At 45.9% G+C, this 18,245-nt stretch overlaps 1 protein-coding gene across 1 annotated transcript in view; it reads right to left on the bottom strand.

The window, feature by feature from the left end:
- Positions 1–18,245, bottom strand: part of MYRF (myelin regulatory factor) — a 131,921-nt gene that overhangs the window by 15,249 nt on the left and 98,427 nt on the right. Inside the window, exons 11-17 of the mRNA XM_056851053.1 lie at positions 15,655–15,745; positions 14,573–14,638; positions 8,806–9,006; positions 5,526–5,634; positions 3,937–4,046; positions 2,737–2,897; positions 145–217 (exon numbers count right to left, since the gene is read on the bottom strand). Coding sequence (XP_056707031.1) covers positions 145–217; positions 2,737–2,897; positions 3,937–4,046; positions 5,526–5,634; positions 8,806–9,006; positions 14,573–14,638; positions 15,655–15,745 — 811 coding nt within the window. The remainder of the gene's footprint in view (positions 1–144; positions 218–2,736; positions 2,898–3,936; positions 4,047–5,525; positions 5,635–8,805; positions 9,007–14,572; positions 14,639–15,654; positions 15,746–18,245) is intronic.

Genomic DNA, 18,245 nt, shown 5'->3' on the forward strand with positions numbered 1-18,245 from the left:
TTTTGTCAGCACTCATCATCATCATTACCACCACAATCTAAAACCCAACATTCAGAATCAGCAGCTGCAACTCCAGTCACTTCCTGTGCCTTATGCACACGAGCAAGCGTGGCAACTGGTTTCCACCTTACAAAGACCTCTTACCTTGCTGGCCATTTTGGGGGGCCTCTTTTTATGAGGCATGCTTCCTGCACGGCTGAACTGGCTCCCTGCTTGACTGCAACAAAAGGAAAAGTTAAGGTGCATCCCTGTGCTGCCCCCAGGCAGAATTAGCAGCTTTCTAGTATGTGTAGGTTTGCAGTTCACGTTTTGTATTAATAATGTGCAAGGAAAATAGTATTTTCCCTTTAAGAAGAGTGCACGCTAGTTACTGTAGTTTAAGAAACCCCACTAGTCACATGTCTCTGAATTAGTCGCTTGATATATTTCATTGTTAGTGAGACCAGAGGAAAAGAAAGATGTGTGGATCTATTATCTTTTCACGGATAGCTACAAACTGGACTCTCATCTAGAAAAGGACTGCAGATATCTTCTATTCAGGTTGTGAGTAACCCTGAACTGTTTTGGGTGTATGCAGATCTCAAAATAAAGAATGATTGAAACCCTGTAGCTTCTGGTTGAACACTTTTCCTGCGAAGGGTCTTAACAACTAGCCCCCGGCCAGGAACAATCCCAAACAAAGGATTTCTCATATTTAATTTTGCTTCAGTTCTGCCTCTCACTGTCCCATCCCTAACCTTCATATTGTTGGAATAGGCAATGTTTGGTGTACAGAGAAGAAGACCCTGCAGGGGACAGCAAGAAGACAATTATATAGGATAGTGAGGCCAGCACCTTCTCTCCTATTAAGTGTCATCCCTTGTCTGTCTCCAGATTTCTACTCTTAGGGCAATATCCCACTTCTTCTCAGCAGTTCCACACTTAAGGGCGAAAACGCATGGTTGCTTTATCCTGCTTTAATCCTTGTTTTAGCCAGGATCGAACGCACATTAGGCAAAACGCATGCGTTCGATCCTGGCTGAATCCTGGCTGAAACAGGGATTAAAGGAGGATAAAGGGCGAAAACGCATGGTCGCTTTATCCTCCTTTAATCCCTGTTTCAGCCAGGATTCAGCCAGGATCGAAAACGCGAAAACGCATGGTCGCTTTATCCTCCTTTAATCCCTGTTTCAGCCAGGATTCAGCCAGGATCGAATGCATGCATTTTGCCTAATGTGCAATCGATCCTGGCTAAAACAAGGATTAAAGCAGGATAAAGCAACCATGCGTTTTCGCCCTTAGTCTCTCCCTCTCTCAGCTAGTGATGCAGCTGGGACCCTGTCTCTCCTCTTTACCGCCAAGTACGTTAGTTCCTTAATAAAGCTTTTTCTACCCTTTAATCTGGTTGTGCACCTTTCCTGCGTTACTTACTCTGCTAACACCTATGCCCGGTACATTACCACTGCCTCCTACCAGATTAGTGGACTCAGGCTTTAATGTTTGGGAAAAGGGGGTTTGCTTACAAAAATGTATATAATTCTACCACAAATGTGTGTTGTGTGTATTGCCGTCAAGTCACAGCCGACTTACGGCAAACCTGTAGGGCTTTCAAGGCAAGAGACTAACAGAGGTGGTTTGCCATTGCCTGCCTCTGTGTACTGACCGTTGTATTCCTTGGTGGTCTCCCATTAAAGTACTAACCAGAGCTGACTCTGCTTAGCTTCCAAAATCTGGCTAGCCTGGGTTATCCCAGGATAATATATTTGTATTAGGTCTTCAAAAAGCAGACAGAGGTGGCTTTGATGTATTTATTTATTGACCCCCTGCTTTTCTCCCCAGTGGGTGCAACACAATTCTGCACTCCTGCATTCTTTCACAACAACTATCTTGAGAGGCAGTGTTACGGGGCAGACTGAGGAGGGAACCCACTGACCTGGGGCTGGAAGGTGCACAAGCCAAGCCAAGCCCAGAGTTGCTGCTGGAAGCGAAAGGGTGGGCAAGCAGCTCTGCGAAGCCTGCTCTTGGAAAGCAGGGCATGCTCCGGTGGAGACTGTGTGGGCTAACAACCCTGCTGAGCCAGCAACTACTAGCACCGGCTGGGAGCAGGTGGGGGCAGCAGGTTACCCAAACCTAGGTGTTTGTTAAGGGAAACCTTAAAAGCAGCAGGAAAGATGGGGGGGGGGAGAGAAGATGGAGTAGAAAGAGGAATGTGCAAGCTAGGAGGCTGAAAGAGTGCTGTCAACCACTTCCTTGTCCTACTTGTACAAAGACCAGAATAAACGGCTGTTGCAGAACTGACTGGTAAGTCTGGCCTGTCCTTGGGGGCAATGAGAGCAATGGAGCCGAGGCCTTTGCCCAGCTTGCTAAGGGCTCCAGTGCTTCGAGGTTGCCTGTCACAAGTAGGCTCAGGCTAAGAGTGTGTGACTGGCCCAAAACCACCCAGGGAACCTCTGTGGCATTTGAACCTTGGCCTCCCAGATCCTAGTCTGACACTCTTTCCTCATCACCACACGGAGACAGGATCGTGCAATAGCCAAACTTTAGCTTCTGCTAAAGGCGAAGTAGTCGGTGGGGTGACCGCAAGGAAACAGCCATGCATAAATGGCCAAGATCTCCATCCCAGATAAACATCTGTCCAAGGCTCTGCTTGCTTTTCTAGTCATGACTGAGGTTTAATTATCCCAGCAGCCCATAATCGCTTGACTCTTGGGAGGGACAAGAGTAAAATGAAGCTGCTTGTCTGAAAACTCTCTGTACCTGAATGCACCAGAGCTCACAGTTGATTTCATGCTGTCCAGTCGTTTAAGCTTGGCGAGTTTATGACTCCACCTCTCCAGCTCATCAATTCGCGTCTCCAGGTTGTCGGTCAGTTTGCAAAGCTCCTTCACAGCTCCTACGTTTTCCATGAAAATGCGCTCCTGTCAGGGACAAAATAAACGTTCTCTCTCTGTTCTCTTTTGGCATGTTCAAGTACTCATACAGTGTACCTCACCTTTTTCATTTTCATTTGATGTTGGTGTGGTTTTTGGATAACAGGCCATGAAGAAAAGTTACCATTCACAGAAACTGCTTACATTTCTTCAGTGCAGCAAATTGATTTCCCCACACAGGCACATTTCTTCAAAACTACTTATCAAGTAAATGTGATACAGCAACATCATGGTGCAAATCCTTTGACTACCACACCACAAAAACAACCTAGGAATTGGTCTCAAGACCAAATATAAAAGGGACAAGGCACAAGCACATACTCAGAGAAGGGAGCTCAACCTCAAGTGATTCTCCCCCATGTTCATATTTTTAAAACATGACACTCCAGAGACCTGTTTATCATTCAACTTCAGTAGCGTTAATTCAGGATGCACTACCATTCTTTCTCTTGTTCCTTCTCTGCTGTTTCTCAAGTGGCTTCTTGGGAAATACAGACTTCCTTATCTGCCTTTTCCAGGATGAAATGGAGGCTCCTTCTTACTACCTTCAGCAGAATCACTTGAGGACCTGATTATTGAACCACTTATTTTGAACCAGTTACTATGTTTTGTCTAGGGAGTTGGTTCCAGTGCAAGCGCAAAAAGATGGAGAAATTTTAAGTTCAGCTTAAGTTCTATCTTGCTATAAAAACAAACAACCCATTCTGAATCTGTTTTTGAGTTACAGCTTAGTTTAACCCCTTCTATATAACATGCAAGTAACTAATATCAGAGCTCTTCCGTTATCAAGCCTGTGCCCACAACCACTGCAATAATCTCAAGCAATGGGATTAAATGAAAATCTACAAAACAGTGCCTGACGAAACATTGAGAACAACAGTTTCCAAGTTTCAGGTATGGGATTTTTATGTTAGGTTACAAACATCCATTTACAACTCAGAAAAGCATAACCAAGGTCTCTGATATCCCCATCATTCCTTTTCATATCTCTTTCTGATTACTCGTTCAGAGGGTTCTTCTTACTTACCTTATTTACCACTAGGAAGTTCTCAATAGTCTTCCCACTAGCAAAGACTATGTCCCCTGTATCTTTCACTGCTTCTGGGAGAATTTCCTTGACCTCTTGAGCAATGACACCTGCATAGAAATGGTAAGACCACAAAATCTCAGTGCCACCTTAGAACCTCAGCAGGTATTCACAAGGTAGTCTTTAGGGTGATTAGGGATGAAGGCTGAGTATAGATGTGCACAGAGGTAGGAGTGGGTGTCAGTGTTTTCCTGGGGGTAACCCTTGTTTTTCTGCACCCTCACTCCTGTACCATTGTTCAGTTCTTGCTCCAGTCCCAAAACTGACAGTTGGCCCTTCACACATGTTTCAAGTGAGCAGTTTGCTTTATTTCTAGTTTTAGTTTCAATGTTACCATACTTGGGTTTTTTTTTTAATGCTCAAACTTTGAAATGTCTTCTGACAAGGTGCAGGAGAACAGCTTTATGACTGACACAAGACCAGTCAATCAGCACTGTGCAGATCCAGCTTCTCAGAGCTGAAAAACATGGCTCCCCCAATCCGATCCTGGGCACAAGGAGATGCATCTGTCCCAAATAAAGAACCGAGCATAGTGGCCAGTAGGACAACTGACTACAAAACCAGTACGTTATGTACCAGAGGCAGCACTGTCAGTAGTAATGCCAGTGTGGTGTAGTGGTTAAGAGAGGTGGTTTGGAGCGGTGGACTCTGATCTGGAGAACCGGGTTTGATTCCCCACTCCTACACATGAGCTGCAGACACTAATCTGGTGAACCGGGTTGGTTTCCCTACCCCTACACATAAAGCCAGCTGGGTGACCTTGGGCTAGCCACAGCTCTCTTAGAGCTTTCTCAGCCCCACCTACCTCACAGGGTGTCTGTTGTGGGGAGGGGAAGGGAAGGTGATTGTAAGCTGGTTTGATTCTTCCTTAAGTGGTAGAAAAAGTCTGCATATAAAAACCAACTCTTCTTCTTCATCTTGTGTCAAAGCAACTCAATGAAGAAATCACTGGTTATTACACCAGTGTGTAGAAACCATACCTGTGTCTTTGAATACTGTGGGAGAATGTACTCAATTGGAGAACGCCAGTGTACCCTCTGCAATCCCATTTGGCAACTAAGGGTGAGTGAAGGTTGATTACCAGGGTTTATCATGATTTAATGCACAAGCTTGAGAATGACCAAAGTATTCCTCAAAAGTCTTGCAGAATTTGAGATTTTAACTGATCTTGCTATGATACCCATCCTTGCTATGATACCTTGCTTCCTTACACAAGATAATGAGGATGTTTTTCATTCATAACATGAGCAGCCTCCAGACTGTATGGGCCATCCATGAAATTGTTATTGTTTTGAAGGGCAGGAAACAGTATTACGAGGAACGTATGAATGGAACTGCAGAGGTAGGCGGGGTTATGGATCTGGTTAAGTCAAGATTACTGTGCAATCCTAAATAGAGTTGCATCTTTCTAAGACCACCAAAGTCGATGAACTTAGAAGGGTGCTAACTCTGCTTAGGAATGCAGTGTGAGGACTTCAACAGTACCAGAATTGTAAGGATGAAACCTGAGGTCAGTGCAGGGACTGTACCTGTCTCAGATGTGTTCTCAAGGCCCGCAGTGGCAGCAAACTCTGGCTTGTAATTGTAGTGCACCAGTCGCATCTGGGAGATCCTCTTCAGCTGTTCTGTAGTATCCACCTGAATCATAAATAAAGAGCAATCAGTGAAAAATCTTTATAGGTGAGTCTATAGTGCCCAAATGTCTAGCCCTAATCCTGTAGTAATAGGAAACGAGGAATTTGGGATTACAATCCCAGATACACTAGCCAGGGAACCATAGCTAGCATTCAGCTCTGCATTGTCATAATCTGCACTATAGACTAATCTGCAGTCCTGGCCAGGGGAGTGATGGAGTGCTCAGCCCTTGAGCTACAGTAAGAAACTGGTTTTCCAGCAGACCAGACTCCGCTTAAATACAGCTTTGCATAATGGAGTCTTGATTTCTTTAGTTAAAAATGCATGCCTTTATTTACTCCAACTCTACCCTGCCTTTCTCCCCAGTGAGGGCCCAAAGCAGCTTCAACCATTCTCATCTTTTCCACTTTACTCTCGCAAAAGCTCTGCAAAGTAGGTTGGGCTCAAAGTGTATGACTGGCCCAAGGTCACCCAGCAGACTTCCATGGCAGAGTGGGGATTCCAACCAGGATCTCCCAGCTCCTAGTCTGATGCTCTAATCACTACACCACCTTGGCTCACACACACAGAATAAAGCCTTGCTTATAATTACATCTTTGTCTGAATCATGCACATGGCCTGCTGACTGGTTTAGGTGAGTGTGGATATTAGAGGCCTTGAGATTCAAATGGTGATAAACTCAGGGAGGTACCTAGCTGGGCTCCATTATTTCACTGAAGACCTGCAATTGCACTGTTTCCCTTTCAGACACAAGAAACTGCTCGTGCTGATTAGGGGCGTGCAAAAAACAACAACAACAATCAGGAACATTTGGATCTGGGTATACCGGAGCTGAATATTTTTGGGATTCCCGAATTCCCATACCAGTATGGGTTTTTTTCAGGTTCTTTTAGGGAATCTGAAACAAAATTCAGCTCCATTATAGCCTATCGGAAATCTTTCTGGGACTCGGGGGGGCGGGCTGTATTTAAAGTTAAGCACCATATTTTCAGCACAGCTGCTGGCGACTCTCTCCTCAGAAGACCCCCCAGGTTTGGTAAAGATTGGGTCAGGGGATCCAATTTTATGGGGGCCCATTTTTCTTCCATTTAGGGGCCTATAACAGTGGATCCCCTAACCCAGGGGTGGGGAACCTTGTTCCTGCCAAGGGCCATTTACATATTTATAACATCACTCAGGGGCCATACCAGGCCTAGATCTTGGGGAGAGGCTAGGGTTGCCAGGTCTCCAGCCACCACCTGGAGGTTGGCAACCCTTGGAGAGGCACAGAGGAGGGAGGGAAAGAAGGAAAGGAAGGAAGGAAAGAGAGGGAGAGAAAGAAAGAGAAAAAAAGAGAGAGGTTCCCAGCTCCCCACCCCCCCTCTCTCTCTCTCTCACACACACACACACACACACACACAGGGGCAGGCTTCTCTCCCCATATACACATACATGCAAGCACTCGACCGCTGGGGCGGCCAGGCACGATCTGGGGAGAAGTCTCCATGGCTTCTCCCCCACCATACAAAAAAACGCAAGCACCCGGCTGATGGCGTGGCCGGGCACGATCCGAGGAGAAGTCTCCACGGCTTCTCCCCGCCCCCATACACACACACGCAAGCACCCGGCTGCTGGGGCGGCCAGGCGCAATCCGGGGAGAAGTCTCCATGGCTTCTTCCCCCCCCACACACACACACGCAAGTACCCGGCTGCTGGGGCGGCCGGGCGCAATCCGAGGAGAAGTCTCCATGACTTCTCCCCTTCCCCCTACACAAACACGCAAGCACCCGGCTGCTGGGGCGGCCGGGCGCAATCTGGGGAGAAGTCTCCATGGCTTCTCCCCCCCCTACACACACACGCAAGCACCCGGCTGCTGGGGTGGCCGGGAGCAATCCGGGGAGAAGTCTCCCCGGCTTCTCCCACACACACGCACACGCACACGTGCACGCACACACAAGCACCTGGCCGCCACAGCAGTCGGTGCTGCTGGGGAGAACTCTTCCGGCTTCTCCCTGGCTTCTCCCCCACCCCCATACACACACATGCGGTCACCCGGCCACTGTGGCGGCTGGGGACGATCTGGGGAAAAGTCTCCCCGGCTTCTCCCCCGCCCCACAGAAGTACTCAGGTATGCACGCACCCGGCTTCACAAGCGGCCGGGTGCGATCGGGGTGAAGCCTTCCTGGCTTCCCCCGACACACACACACACACACACATGCGGGCAGCCCTGCGGCAGCAATGGTGGCGGCTTCTGTGAGAGAGTCCACGGGCCGCATCCAATGATGTCGCAGGCCGTTTCCGGACCGCGGGCCGGAGGTTCCCCACCCCTGCCCTAACCCAATCTTTACCAAAGTTGGGCGTGCGGTCTTCTAAGGAGAGCCACCAGAAGCTATGCTGGAAAGTTGGTGCCTTTGCCTTAAAAATTAGTCCCCCTTCGAGCCCCAGAAAGATTTCCCATAGGCTACAATGGGGCCGAAGGGGGGGAATTTAAACTTTAAAGCCCTACAATTCAACATGAATGCGCCGATTGAAGCATTTTTTCTTTTAAAAGGGATTTCTTCCCTTTCTACTGCTGTAGCTGGAGATCCCAAAATGATCCTGAAAAAAGCCAATTTTTTTCGGCATCAAGATTTCCAGCTACAGCTTAAACAGCCATTTTATTTATTTATTTATTTGGTTCAGCTTTACCGAATGCACACCCCTAACAGATGAACTGTCTATGCATGAATAAAGGATGACATCATGTGGAAACATGATTAAAACCCAAACAAGTCAGGTGGCGAAAATGTGGAAACTCCTTGGTGTGCTGCCCTGCTGATCTTCTTGTCTTTCCTTTTGTGGTACTATTCCCCTTTCTTTGTGTACTACACTGTGAGGCTGTGGGCAGGGTTCATCCATTTTAACCTTTACACAGTGCTTAGCTTAAGAGCTCTCAAACAATATGCAAGTTAATACAAGGTTTGATAGCAACTGTTCTAAACTTCTGCATTATGGGCTCCTATATTTTAAAGTTCCTGAACTGTTCTCAACAGAAGCTCTGCCTGCCCGCATGCTGGACCTGCCTGTTTCCATGATGTTCTCAATCTGCCTAGTAGTAAGAAGCACCCATATTGAAGGGGGCTATCCTGTTCTCATATGCATTTCCACACAATGCTGATGAGACTCTGAGAACTTCCAAGGCTGATGAACTCTTACCTCCTGGATGTCATCTTTTACTCGGATGTCCGACGGATGCATAAGGGACCCCATGACTTTCACATTACCATGAACAACCAAGGCTTCATCGGGGCGATCTGTATTGATACCGACTCGACCATGGTGAAACACAGTGTCGGGAAGCTGAGCACGCTGCCAGAGTACATCGCTGTCACTCTCAAACTGACCTGGGTTGGAGGCCTGCCCAAAAAAAAAGACATCCAAAGTTGCTGGGGATGAACAGGGGTGGGGGGTGGGGAGCCAGTGGAGACATACACAGGCCTCAGTCTATCAAGGCAATTAAAATCATTTCACATCGCTACCTTATTACAGGCTCCCTCCAGTGTATTTACAAACTAAATCCTTTGCAGATATACTATAGACTATATTGTACAGGTATTCATGGTTGGAGGAAGTTACACTCAGCATGCATTCATGCAGCAAGGTGAGATTATACCACTGCCTTAGAATCATAGAGTTGGAAGGGACCACCAGGGCCATCAAGTCCAACCCCCCCACACACACACACAATGCAGGAAATTCACAACTACCTCGCCCCTCCACACCCCTAGTGACCAGAAGATGGCCAAGATGCCCTCCCTCTCATAATCTGCCTAAGTTCACAGAATCAGCATTGCTGACAGATGGCCATCTAACCTCTTCTTAAAAACCTCCAGGGAAGGAGAGCTTACCACCTCCCGAGGAAGCCTGTTCCACTGAGGAACCTCTCTAACTGTTAGAAAATTCTTCCTAATGTCTAGACAGAAATCCTTTTAATTTCAACCCGTTGGTTCTGGTCCGACCTTCTTGAGCAACAGAAAACAACTTGGCACCCTCCTCTATATGACAGCCCTTCAAGTACTTGAACATTGTTATCATATCCCCTCTCAGTCTTCTCCTCTTCAGGCTAAACATACCCAGCTCCTTCAACCTTTCCTCATAGGACTTGGTCTCCAGACCCCTCACCACCTTATAGAGTATTACAAGGATTCCTTTTTTTGCAAAGGTTATGGTTCTCATCATGGAGAACATACTGCTTTGTCCATGTTAGAAGACAACCTCCTTCAAACCTTACTTTTTCACATAGCTCTACTTTTAGTGAAAAGGTACATTGTTTATCATTGGATCCATTTTGCCAACAAAGTACAAGGAGCCATGGCTTTGAGTCACCCCATGTTTACAGACCCAAATGAGATAAGCATTTCTTTGTAGCCCAAAACAGAAACCTTATGTAGCACAAAGCCTTCTCTTTCAGTGGGGAAAATTCCCTCTGTGAGCTAAAGCACCCCAATTACAAAACAAGCCCCTAAAGTATCACTAGGCAAGCAATGTGTGTAGTCTGCAGGGAATGGTGATGAAACATAATGGGTAACTCAAGACTGGCAGGAAGGAAAGGAAGAAACAAGCACCAACATTAGAGGTTTGTTTCTAAAAAGAGATGTTCCTGAGCTCAAGATCACCTTGCAGTCATGCACTTTGGTCAGGCAGCCTCTGGACTCTAACTCCAGACATGTGGGAGCAGGCTGTGATTCCTCAGTGGTAAAGATAGTATTTTTGCAATGGTTCAGTCCAAAAGACAGCAAAAAGAGCCAGCATCCTATATGTAGTGACTCAGTTTAATTCCATACACGTCTAGCGTGAGGGCCATCTGCTTTCAAATTTCTTTTACCTGTGCTGCTGCCCTTCCCCCATTCTTCTTTTATTACTATTTCAGAGATGAGCCCTGACACTGAAAATGAGTTTCAAGGGTGGGCCAAGGGATTAAATTAATCCCTAAAATCAGCTGCATGCCCACTCAGAATTCATGGCAATGTGGCCATGAACAGAGGACAGCTGAGAGGAGATAGTCACTGAAACTTTAGAAAGTGCCCCCCCTTTTTTTTGCTTGCAGTACTCACAAAGGTTTCACCTTAGGAATACTCAAGGGTTGATTTTCTGTGGGCTTTCATGTAGAAATAAGCATTAAATAGCAAACATCTAGTAAGTTATGTACAGGGTACCATTCTCGTGGGTGCTGGGAAGAAAATGAATATTCTAGAACCAGCTGGATAGAACCTTTCTGTCTCTCCCCTCCCCACCTCCCCACTCTGCTTTGCACAAATTGTATTATTATTTATTTCAATTTGTCTCCTGCTGCGAAAGGGGATTGGATACAAATCAAAATAATTCATTATCATCATCATCATCATCAGAAGAAGAAGAAGAGTGGGAAGGTGGGGGGGAGACAGAGAAGTTCTATCCAGCTGTTTACAGATTATTCATTTTCTTCCCAGCACCCACGAGAATGGCACCCTATATATAGCTTACTAGATGTTTGCTATTTAATGCTCATCTCTGCATGAAGCCACACAGAAAACCAACACTTGAGTGTTCCTAAAGTGAAGCCTTTGTGAGTACTGCAGGTAAAAAGAAGGGCCACATATATTCTGTGATTCCACAACAATTTATTATTTTTTTATTGACAAAATTTATACCTTGGCTTTTCTGCTCTGATCAAGATTTGAATGCAGAGGATTTAACACTGGAAGCTGAATTCAGCCCCCTGGGAATCTCTATTCTCTTTATTTTCAGTTTTTTTTTAAAAAAAAGTTTTTTAAAAGAATGTGGACAAACCAAGTCAAGGAGTTTGTTTACCTTGGCATTCTGTTTTCCCATAACCTAAATTGGAATGCCCATCAAAAAGCAGTGTCCAACAAAATTAAACCTGGGGTTGGTGCTATTGTCAACTTTTTCCACACCAAAGGTGGCAAATATATTCCAGGGGCTATTCAGGTTTTTAATCTAAAAATTACTCCAATTATTCTTTTTGGTGTTGCCATCTGGATAACAGTTGTCAATGAATCTATAGATTGTCCATTGCTTCAGTTCTTACGAAAACTCCTAAACGCCCCTCGATGTGTTGCTGGTGTTATTCTTTGTTCTGAGTTTGGCCAAATGTCATTCGAAGCTAGGGCATGGTTGGCCGCCTTTAAACTACACCTTAAACTGTGCTTTAGCACTGAGGGGTTCCTAGCTTCTCTGAAGCACTACCCTTTTAAATCCGCATGGAAAAAAATCTTAGATGGGAAACTGTCATTGTTGGGCTTCTCGCAGGATATGTTATTAGATCTTAGGAAAACTGAAGCATTCACCAAAATTAAAAAGCGCATTAAAGAGCTTGATTATAAAAGCACTACTTTTCGTGCTCGCTGCGTTTGTTCATCCCAGTTCTTCCGAATACCACCACCATGTGGTTTGCCTGCTTATACATATTATTTGACAACTCCTCGTCTTTCTAGAGCCTTTTGTTTAGCTAGACTGAATGCTAACCCCTCTATGGTTATGCAGGGCAGAATTCTGAATATGCCATATTCAGGTAGGACCTGTCCTTGCTCTTCTGGCTCTATCGATTCACTAGCTCATGCCCGTTTGGAATGCCGTTTTTAAGAGGAACTTTGATCACATTATATCTCCCCCCTTTTAATATACAAATCCAATGCCTCTGTGACTGACATAATGCCTTTTTTACTAAGCGATAGGGACCCCAAGGCTACATTGTCAGTGGCAAGATTTGTTTCAGTCCTTATATCCCTCAAACACTAGATATATGCTGCTCAAGATCAATGGATCAAGGAGCTTCTAAGGGATAAAAGGAGAATGTGGACAATGTTTGATGAACAGAGCTTCAATGTCCTGCAGAGCTCTCTGCCCCACTCCAAGGCTAGCAGAAGCAGAACTGTGCACAATAACCATTCCCAGATTTTTCCGTTCAGTCTCAGTTATACTCACTCTGATTAGAAGTCTGCTAAGCTAAACAGAACCTTCAACCTGTCATTCCTCTGTTAAGATCAAAACTATCCCGAGCCTCGTACTATCTGCCCTCAGAACTGCTTATATGAGATTCCCATGCAGAAAACTCACAGCACAGGACACATACAGATGGGACAAGCTGAACAGCATTGCCACTTCAGTTGGATCCCTGAAGCCTGGGAAAGAAGGGGGCTGCAACTCACACTTTCCCCCTTTCCAGTCTGCTTTGCTCACAGGGTACGACTTGGGAACACCACAGTCTGTATGTTCTCAAAAAGTGGAGCACAGGCAGGCATGCACGATCTGCAGCCCTCCTACCCTGCACAGCAGTCTATGTTGGCCTCAAAGCTCCTGTTTTTGCTTCCTGGTTGGGGCTGCAAAGCAAAGAGGTCTCAAACAACTGGTAGCCCAGAACGTATGGTTGGTGAACTGAAATAAGGCAGTGTGGGCAGGGTGTGTGTGTCACAAGTGGTATAGGCTTGCTCTAGAACTAATTTTTCAGGACTGTAGCCAGGTTCCCAATTCTATTCAGTGGAGCTCACCTGGGCGAGCTTGCATTAAAGGGTAAGAATGGTGCCATCTGGAGGTGGCTGTGTAAAGTGCCATCAAGTCGCAGCTGACTTATGGCGACCCCTTTTGGGGTTTTCATGGCAAGAGACTAACAGAGGTGGTTTGCCAGTGCCTTCCTCTGCACAGCAACCCTGGACTTCCTTGGTGGTCTCCCATCCAAATGCTAACCAGGGCTGACCCTGCTTAGCTTCTGAGATCTGATGAGATCAGGCTAGCCTGGGCCACTCAGGTCAGGGCATTCAGATAACAATACGCAAATTGTCAGGACTGCATGAATGCAAGTGGGGGAGAGAGAGAACTGGCCACCCCCAGTGTCCAAAACATGAAGCTTTCTCCCCTCTTGGTCCCGGCTGGAAATACTATTGAGTCTAGCCCCACTGGTGCTGGCACTGGTTGCCCCATAAACTCTGCCTCCAAGTCTCCTGCTCTCTTAAATAATCCCACCCATTCTTCCTTTTTTGTTCTGGATGCCTGGAACTCTGAACCCCTTACAGGCTACCACCAATGGGCGGAGAGATGGGACAACCTAGCTACTAATAGACTGCTCCTACAGATCAGGGCCACCTTTACCACAAACTCACTGATGGTGCCGTCCTCAGCAATCCTTTTAAATCCACTTAATCCTTTTAAGCCCACTTAAATCAATGAGCATAGAACTTTGCTGAGGATGGCACTGTAAGTGCCCTTCGGCAACCTGCCCCCCATCCCCTCCTCAAGATGGAGATAATCATACTGCCTTCCTTATAGGGCTGTTGTGAGGATCATAACACATGAAATGCTTTGAACACTCTAAAGTGCTATATGAATGCTGTTGGTACTCTCATTTCTTTATATATCATCTTCCTTTCAAAATCATTCTTTAAAACCCATCAGCTTCCTAAAGCTTTAGGTGCAACCGTATTTTCATATGAAATGCACTACATGTCCCATTCACCATTTGGCTCTGTAGCTTCTTCTGTCCATCCTTATCCCATGTTGAGTTCCCACTGTTAACATGTAGACGCTATGCTCCTTGGGACAGGGATGTGTCTCTTTTGCTAAGGAAACTCTGTACATGGAGCTACATAAATATTACAACCAATAACAACAGCAGCAGCAGAAGCAGCAAAGCATCATGGAACATCTATGTGGCACTGCTGATGACACAGTGCAGATTCAGTCCATGATGTCTCTGGTGTTTACACCATCTTCACTATGGATTATGTACATCAGCTGTGTATCTTATATGCAACCAAACCATGAATTTGAGCTAGTGCAGACACATCTTTAGGCTCACTGGCAAGGCCCACCTAAGCCTGTTCAGAGTAGAAATATCCCTTCTCCATCCTGTCCACCATTCCCAATGGCTTTGCAACAGAGCCCCCACCACCTCCACCCCGGAGACTGCATAGTTCCACATGCTACTTACTTGTCTGCAGACTCCGGGGTCCCCGTCTGCCCTCTGTTTGTGTTTTAACCCCGAACCGGCCCGTTGCTAGAGGAAACGGACACAGCACTTAAAAAGGCAGCAGGGCGGAGACAGCCAACCACAAAGTCACAGCCTAGTATCGTCCCTATTTGCTAAGAATCCCTGCCAATGCAGGGATCACCAATGGCCTCTTTACACGCTGTCCCCCAAAGTTATGTCCCTCAAAGTCCAAGAAACCAAGTCATTTGGTTGCTTACTATGAAACTGAACTAGCTCGAGTCAATTTTAGGCAGTTTCAGAATTGATGGGCTAGATTTCTTAGCAATACACATTTGGGGAAGTAGCGGCTGATAATCCACTCTATCATTTACTACGTCAATCAGTAACAGTGTTGTCATCAGTCCTGTCTTCTGCTTCCAACAGTCCCTTCCCACGAACCGTAAGGTGTGTCTGCACAAGTGCAATCCTGTGGTTTGACATCAACAGGGCACTGATGAGCATCTGACCCAAGCAGCTTGCCCTGTGACCCAAGCTGATGGGGCATGGCAGCCTGTCGATGTGCTTCTAAACAAGAGCATCTGGACAGCAGAATGGTACCATCCTTTATATGAACAACATCTGCCCAGTGTCACTGCCATGCTGCACCATTCCAGCTGGCAACCCTTTTTCTGTGCATCAAAGGCGTAGGCACTACAGTGCGTTCCATAGCTCTGAGTGTGCTTCCCCGCCCCTTCCCCACCCACCCCCGCCCCAGGATAAGTTTTCATCCCTGCCCACGTCTGTGTGGTGGGAACCTGTAAACCTTCAAAAATTTAAACTTCCTTGTTGGTGTTTGCAAAAAAAGTGCTTCTTTGTATAGAAGAAAGGATAGGGATCTGGAAAGCTGGGCAGGAAGAATGGACTCTGAGAGTAAGGTAGGAGGGAATGTGGGCAGGGGGGAAAAAGGACAGCAGAAAGTGCTCAGGAATAGGGGCAATTTGGCAACAGTGAGCAGGTGCCAAGGAACCCCCAAGACAGGCCAGAAAAATGTAGTGGGTACTCAAGGTCAGGAAAAAAGTGAAAGGATGAAGAGAGGCACTTACTCTAACAATGATGCGCTCAGAGATGTGAGCAGCCAGAGTGTAGTTCTGGTTCTGGGCATGAGCTTGCAAGGCGACAACCAACATGAAGTATCTGAAAACATCACAAAACAAGATGGAGAGCAGATGACTCAAGTTTTCCATTGGTTACCCAACTTAACATAAGAAAAACAACTAAAAAAAACCCAGTTTTTTTTTAAAAAAAAACCAATTTAAATCATCACATAACGTACCACACATATAACCAAAACCATCTATGCTCTGATGAAAGCACAGGGTGCATGCTAAATACAGAGAGCCAGCATGGTGAAGTGGTCTGAGTGTCAGACTAGGTTCCAGGAGACCCAGGTTCGAATCCCTACCCTGCCATGGATGCTTGCTGGGTGACCTGATAGAGGTCTAGAAAATCATGCATGGTTTGGCGAGAGTGGACAGGGAGAAGCTTTTCTCCCTCTCTCATAATACTAGAATGCAGGGTCATCTGCTGAAGCTGGAGGGTGAGAGATTCAAAACTGATAAAAGGAAGTATTTCTTCACACAACACATAGTTAAATTACGGAACTCCCTGCCCCAGGATGTGGTGATGGCTGACAACTTGGAAGCCTTTAAGAGGGGAATGGACATGTTCATGGAGGAGAGGGGTCTTCATGGCTACTAGTTAAAATGGATACTAGTCATGATGCATACCTATTCTCTCCAGGACCAGAGGAGCATGCCCATTATATTAGGTGCTGTGGAGCATGGGCAGGATGGTGCTGCTGCAGCCATCTTGTTTGGGGGCTTCCTAGGGGCACCTGGTTGGGCACTGTGTATACAGACTGCTGGACTTGATGGGCCTTGGTCCGATCCAGCATGGCTTTTCTTATGTTCTTATGACCTTGAGCCACTCACACAGTCTCAGCCTAACCTATCTCACAGGGTTGTTGTGAGGATAAAATGGGAGGTCAGGAGAATGATGGAAGCTGCTTTGGATCCCTACTAGGGAGAAAAGTGGGGCATAAATGAAGTAAGTAAATAAAAGCAGATAAATAAAAAAATAAAATGTCTCAGTTATTTGGATTCTGTTGAGGACTAAATTTCACGTTTGAAGTCCTTTCCTGAGTGCCAAACCACCATCTCAAAATGTTTTGTGTGTGTGTGAAGTGCCGTCATGTCACAGCTGACTTATGGCGACCCTTTATGGGGTTTTCAAGGCAAGAGACTAACAGAGGTGGTTTGCCAGTGCCTTCCTCTGCATAGCAACCCTGGTATTCCTTGGTGGTCTCCCATCCAAACGCTAACCAGGGCCGACCCTGCTTAAGAGATATGACGAGATTGGGCTATACCATATTGCCTTCCTTCCCATCAAAATGTTTTAGTGATACTAAAGAACAACCATTAAAAATGAACTTATAAAAAAATACTAGTATGCAGTAGAACTAAAAAGCACAAAGCACAACTAAAACGGATAACTTATGTTCACACCTCTCAGTCACTCTTTAGTTAGATCACCATCTTTGTCAGATTTTCACACTGGACCAACTGGCACAGAAAGCGTTCCTTTGAGCTGGCCCCCAGCACTGCTGGAAATCCAGCCCCCCCCCCCCCTGCAATCTTAGAGCAAAAGTGATCAGCTGGGCTGAGAGAGCACACAAGATGTGGGGATTAAGCAGGAGTTTTACGGTCAGTGGACTCAGAAGGATGTAACTCTGCTCAGGATGCCACTGCTAGTCTTCTATATTAAAGTTTTTCATACTTTTTGACTAATGGGACTGAAAATCTGAAAGCATCATGGAATCTTATTTTGATATATACTAACATGTTGGGGAATTAAAAATGAATTTTTTATAAACCAGCGTACTGTTTAATTTCCAATCTATATTACAAGATTACAAGCAAAACATTATACTTTAAACACTATATGGTACATGTATGGTCTCTGTCTTAATGACAAAGCAGAGAGATTTGGTGGCTGAGAAAGAGCGGCCTATAAGGATGTACACTAATTCAGTGGAAGCAGCATCTAAGGCGCAACTATGATCCTGTGATCAGTATTTCCCAGATTTTTAAAATGTTAAAATGGGGGATCTGCATCATAGCACTGGGGAATGGAGGGATTTTTTCCCCTCACCACTACGTTGTTTTCCTGGTTTAAACACACACACTCACTCAAGCTGCTATTTGCCCAGTGTGAGAAAACGTACAGGTACCATACTGCATACATCATATGTGAATAATCAGGTCAAATCTGGTGACTAAAAATTAAGTCCTGGACATTTATCATAAGATTACTGCTGATCTTGGTGAACAGTGGTCAGTCAGGCTCAAGTTGCTCCATCAGTACAGGTGGCTTGTATTTTTCTCAGCCCAGCCCTCAAGTTTCCCTTCCCTTTCCCTTCTACTGTCTCTGTAACAAAAGCAATAATGCAAGATGTGTGTGTGTAAAGTGCCTTCAAGTCGCAGCCGACTTATGGTGACCCCTTTTTGGGGTTTTCATGGCAAGAGACTAACAGAGGTGGTTTGCCAGTGCCTTTCTTCTGCACAGCAACCCTGGTATTCCTTGGTGGTCTCCCATCCAAATACTAACCAGGGCTGACCCTGCTTAGCTTCTGAGA

This window comes from Euleptes europaea, chromosome 6 (genome assembly GCF_029931775.1).
Source record: "Euleptes europaea isolate rEulEur1 chromosome 6, rEulEur1.hap1, whole genome shotgun sequence".
Lineage (NCBI taxonomy): Eukaryota > Metazoa > Chordata > Lepidosauria > Squamata > Sphaerodactylidae > Euleptes > Euleptes europaea.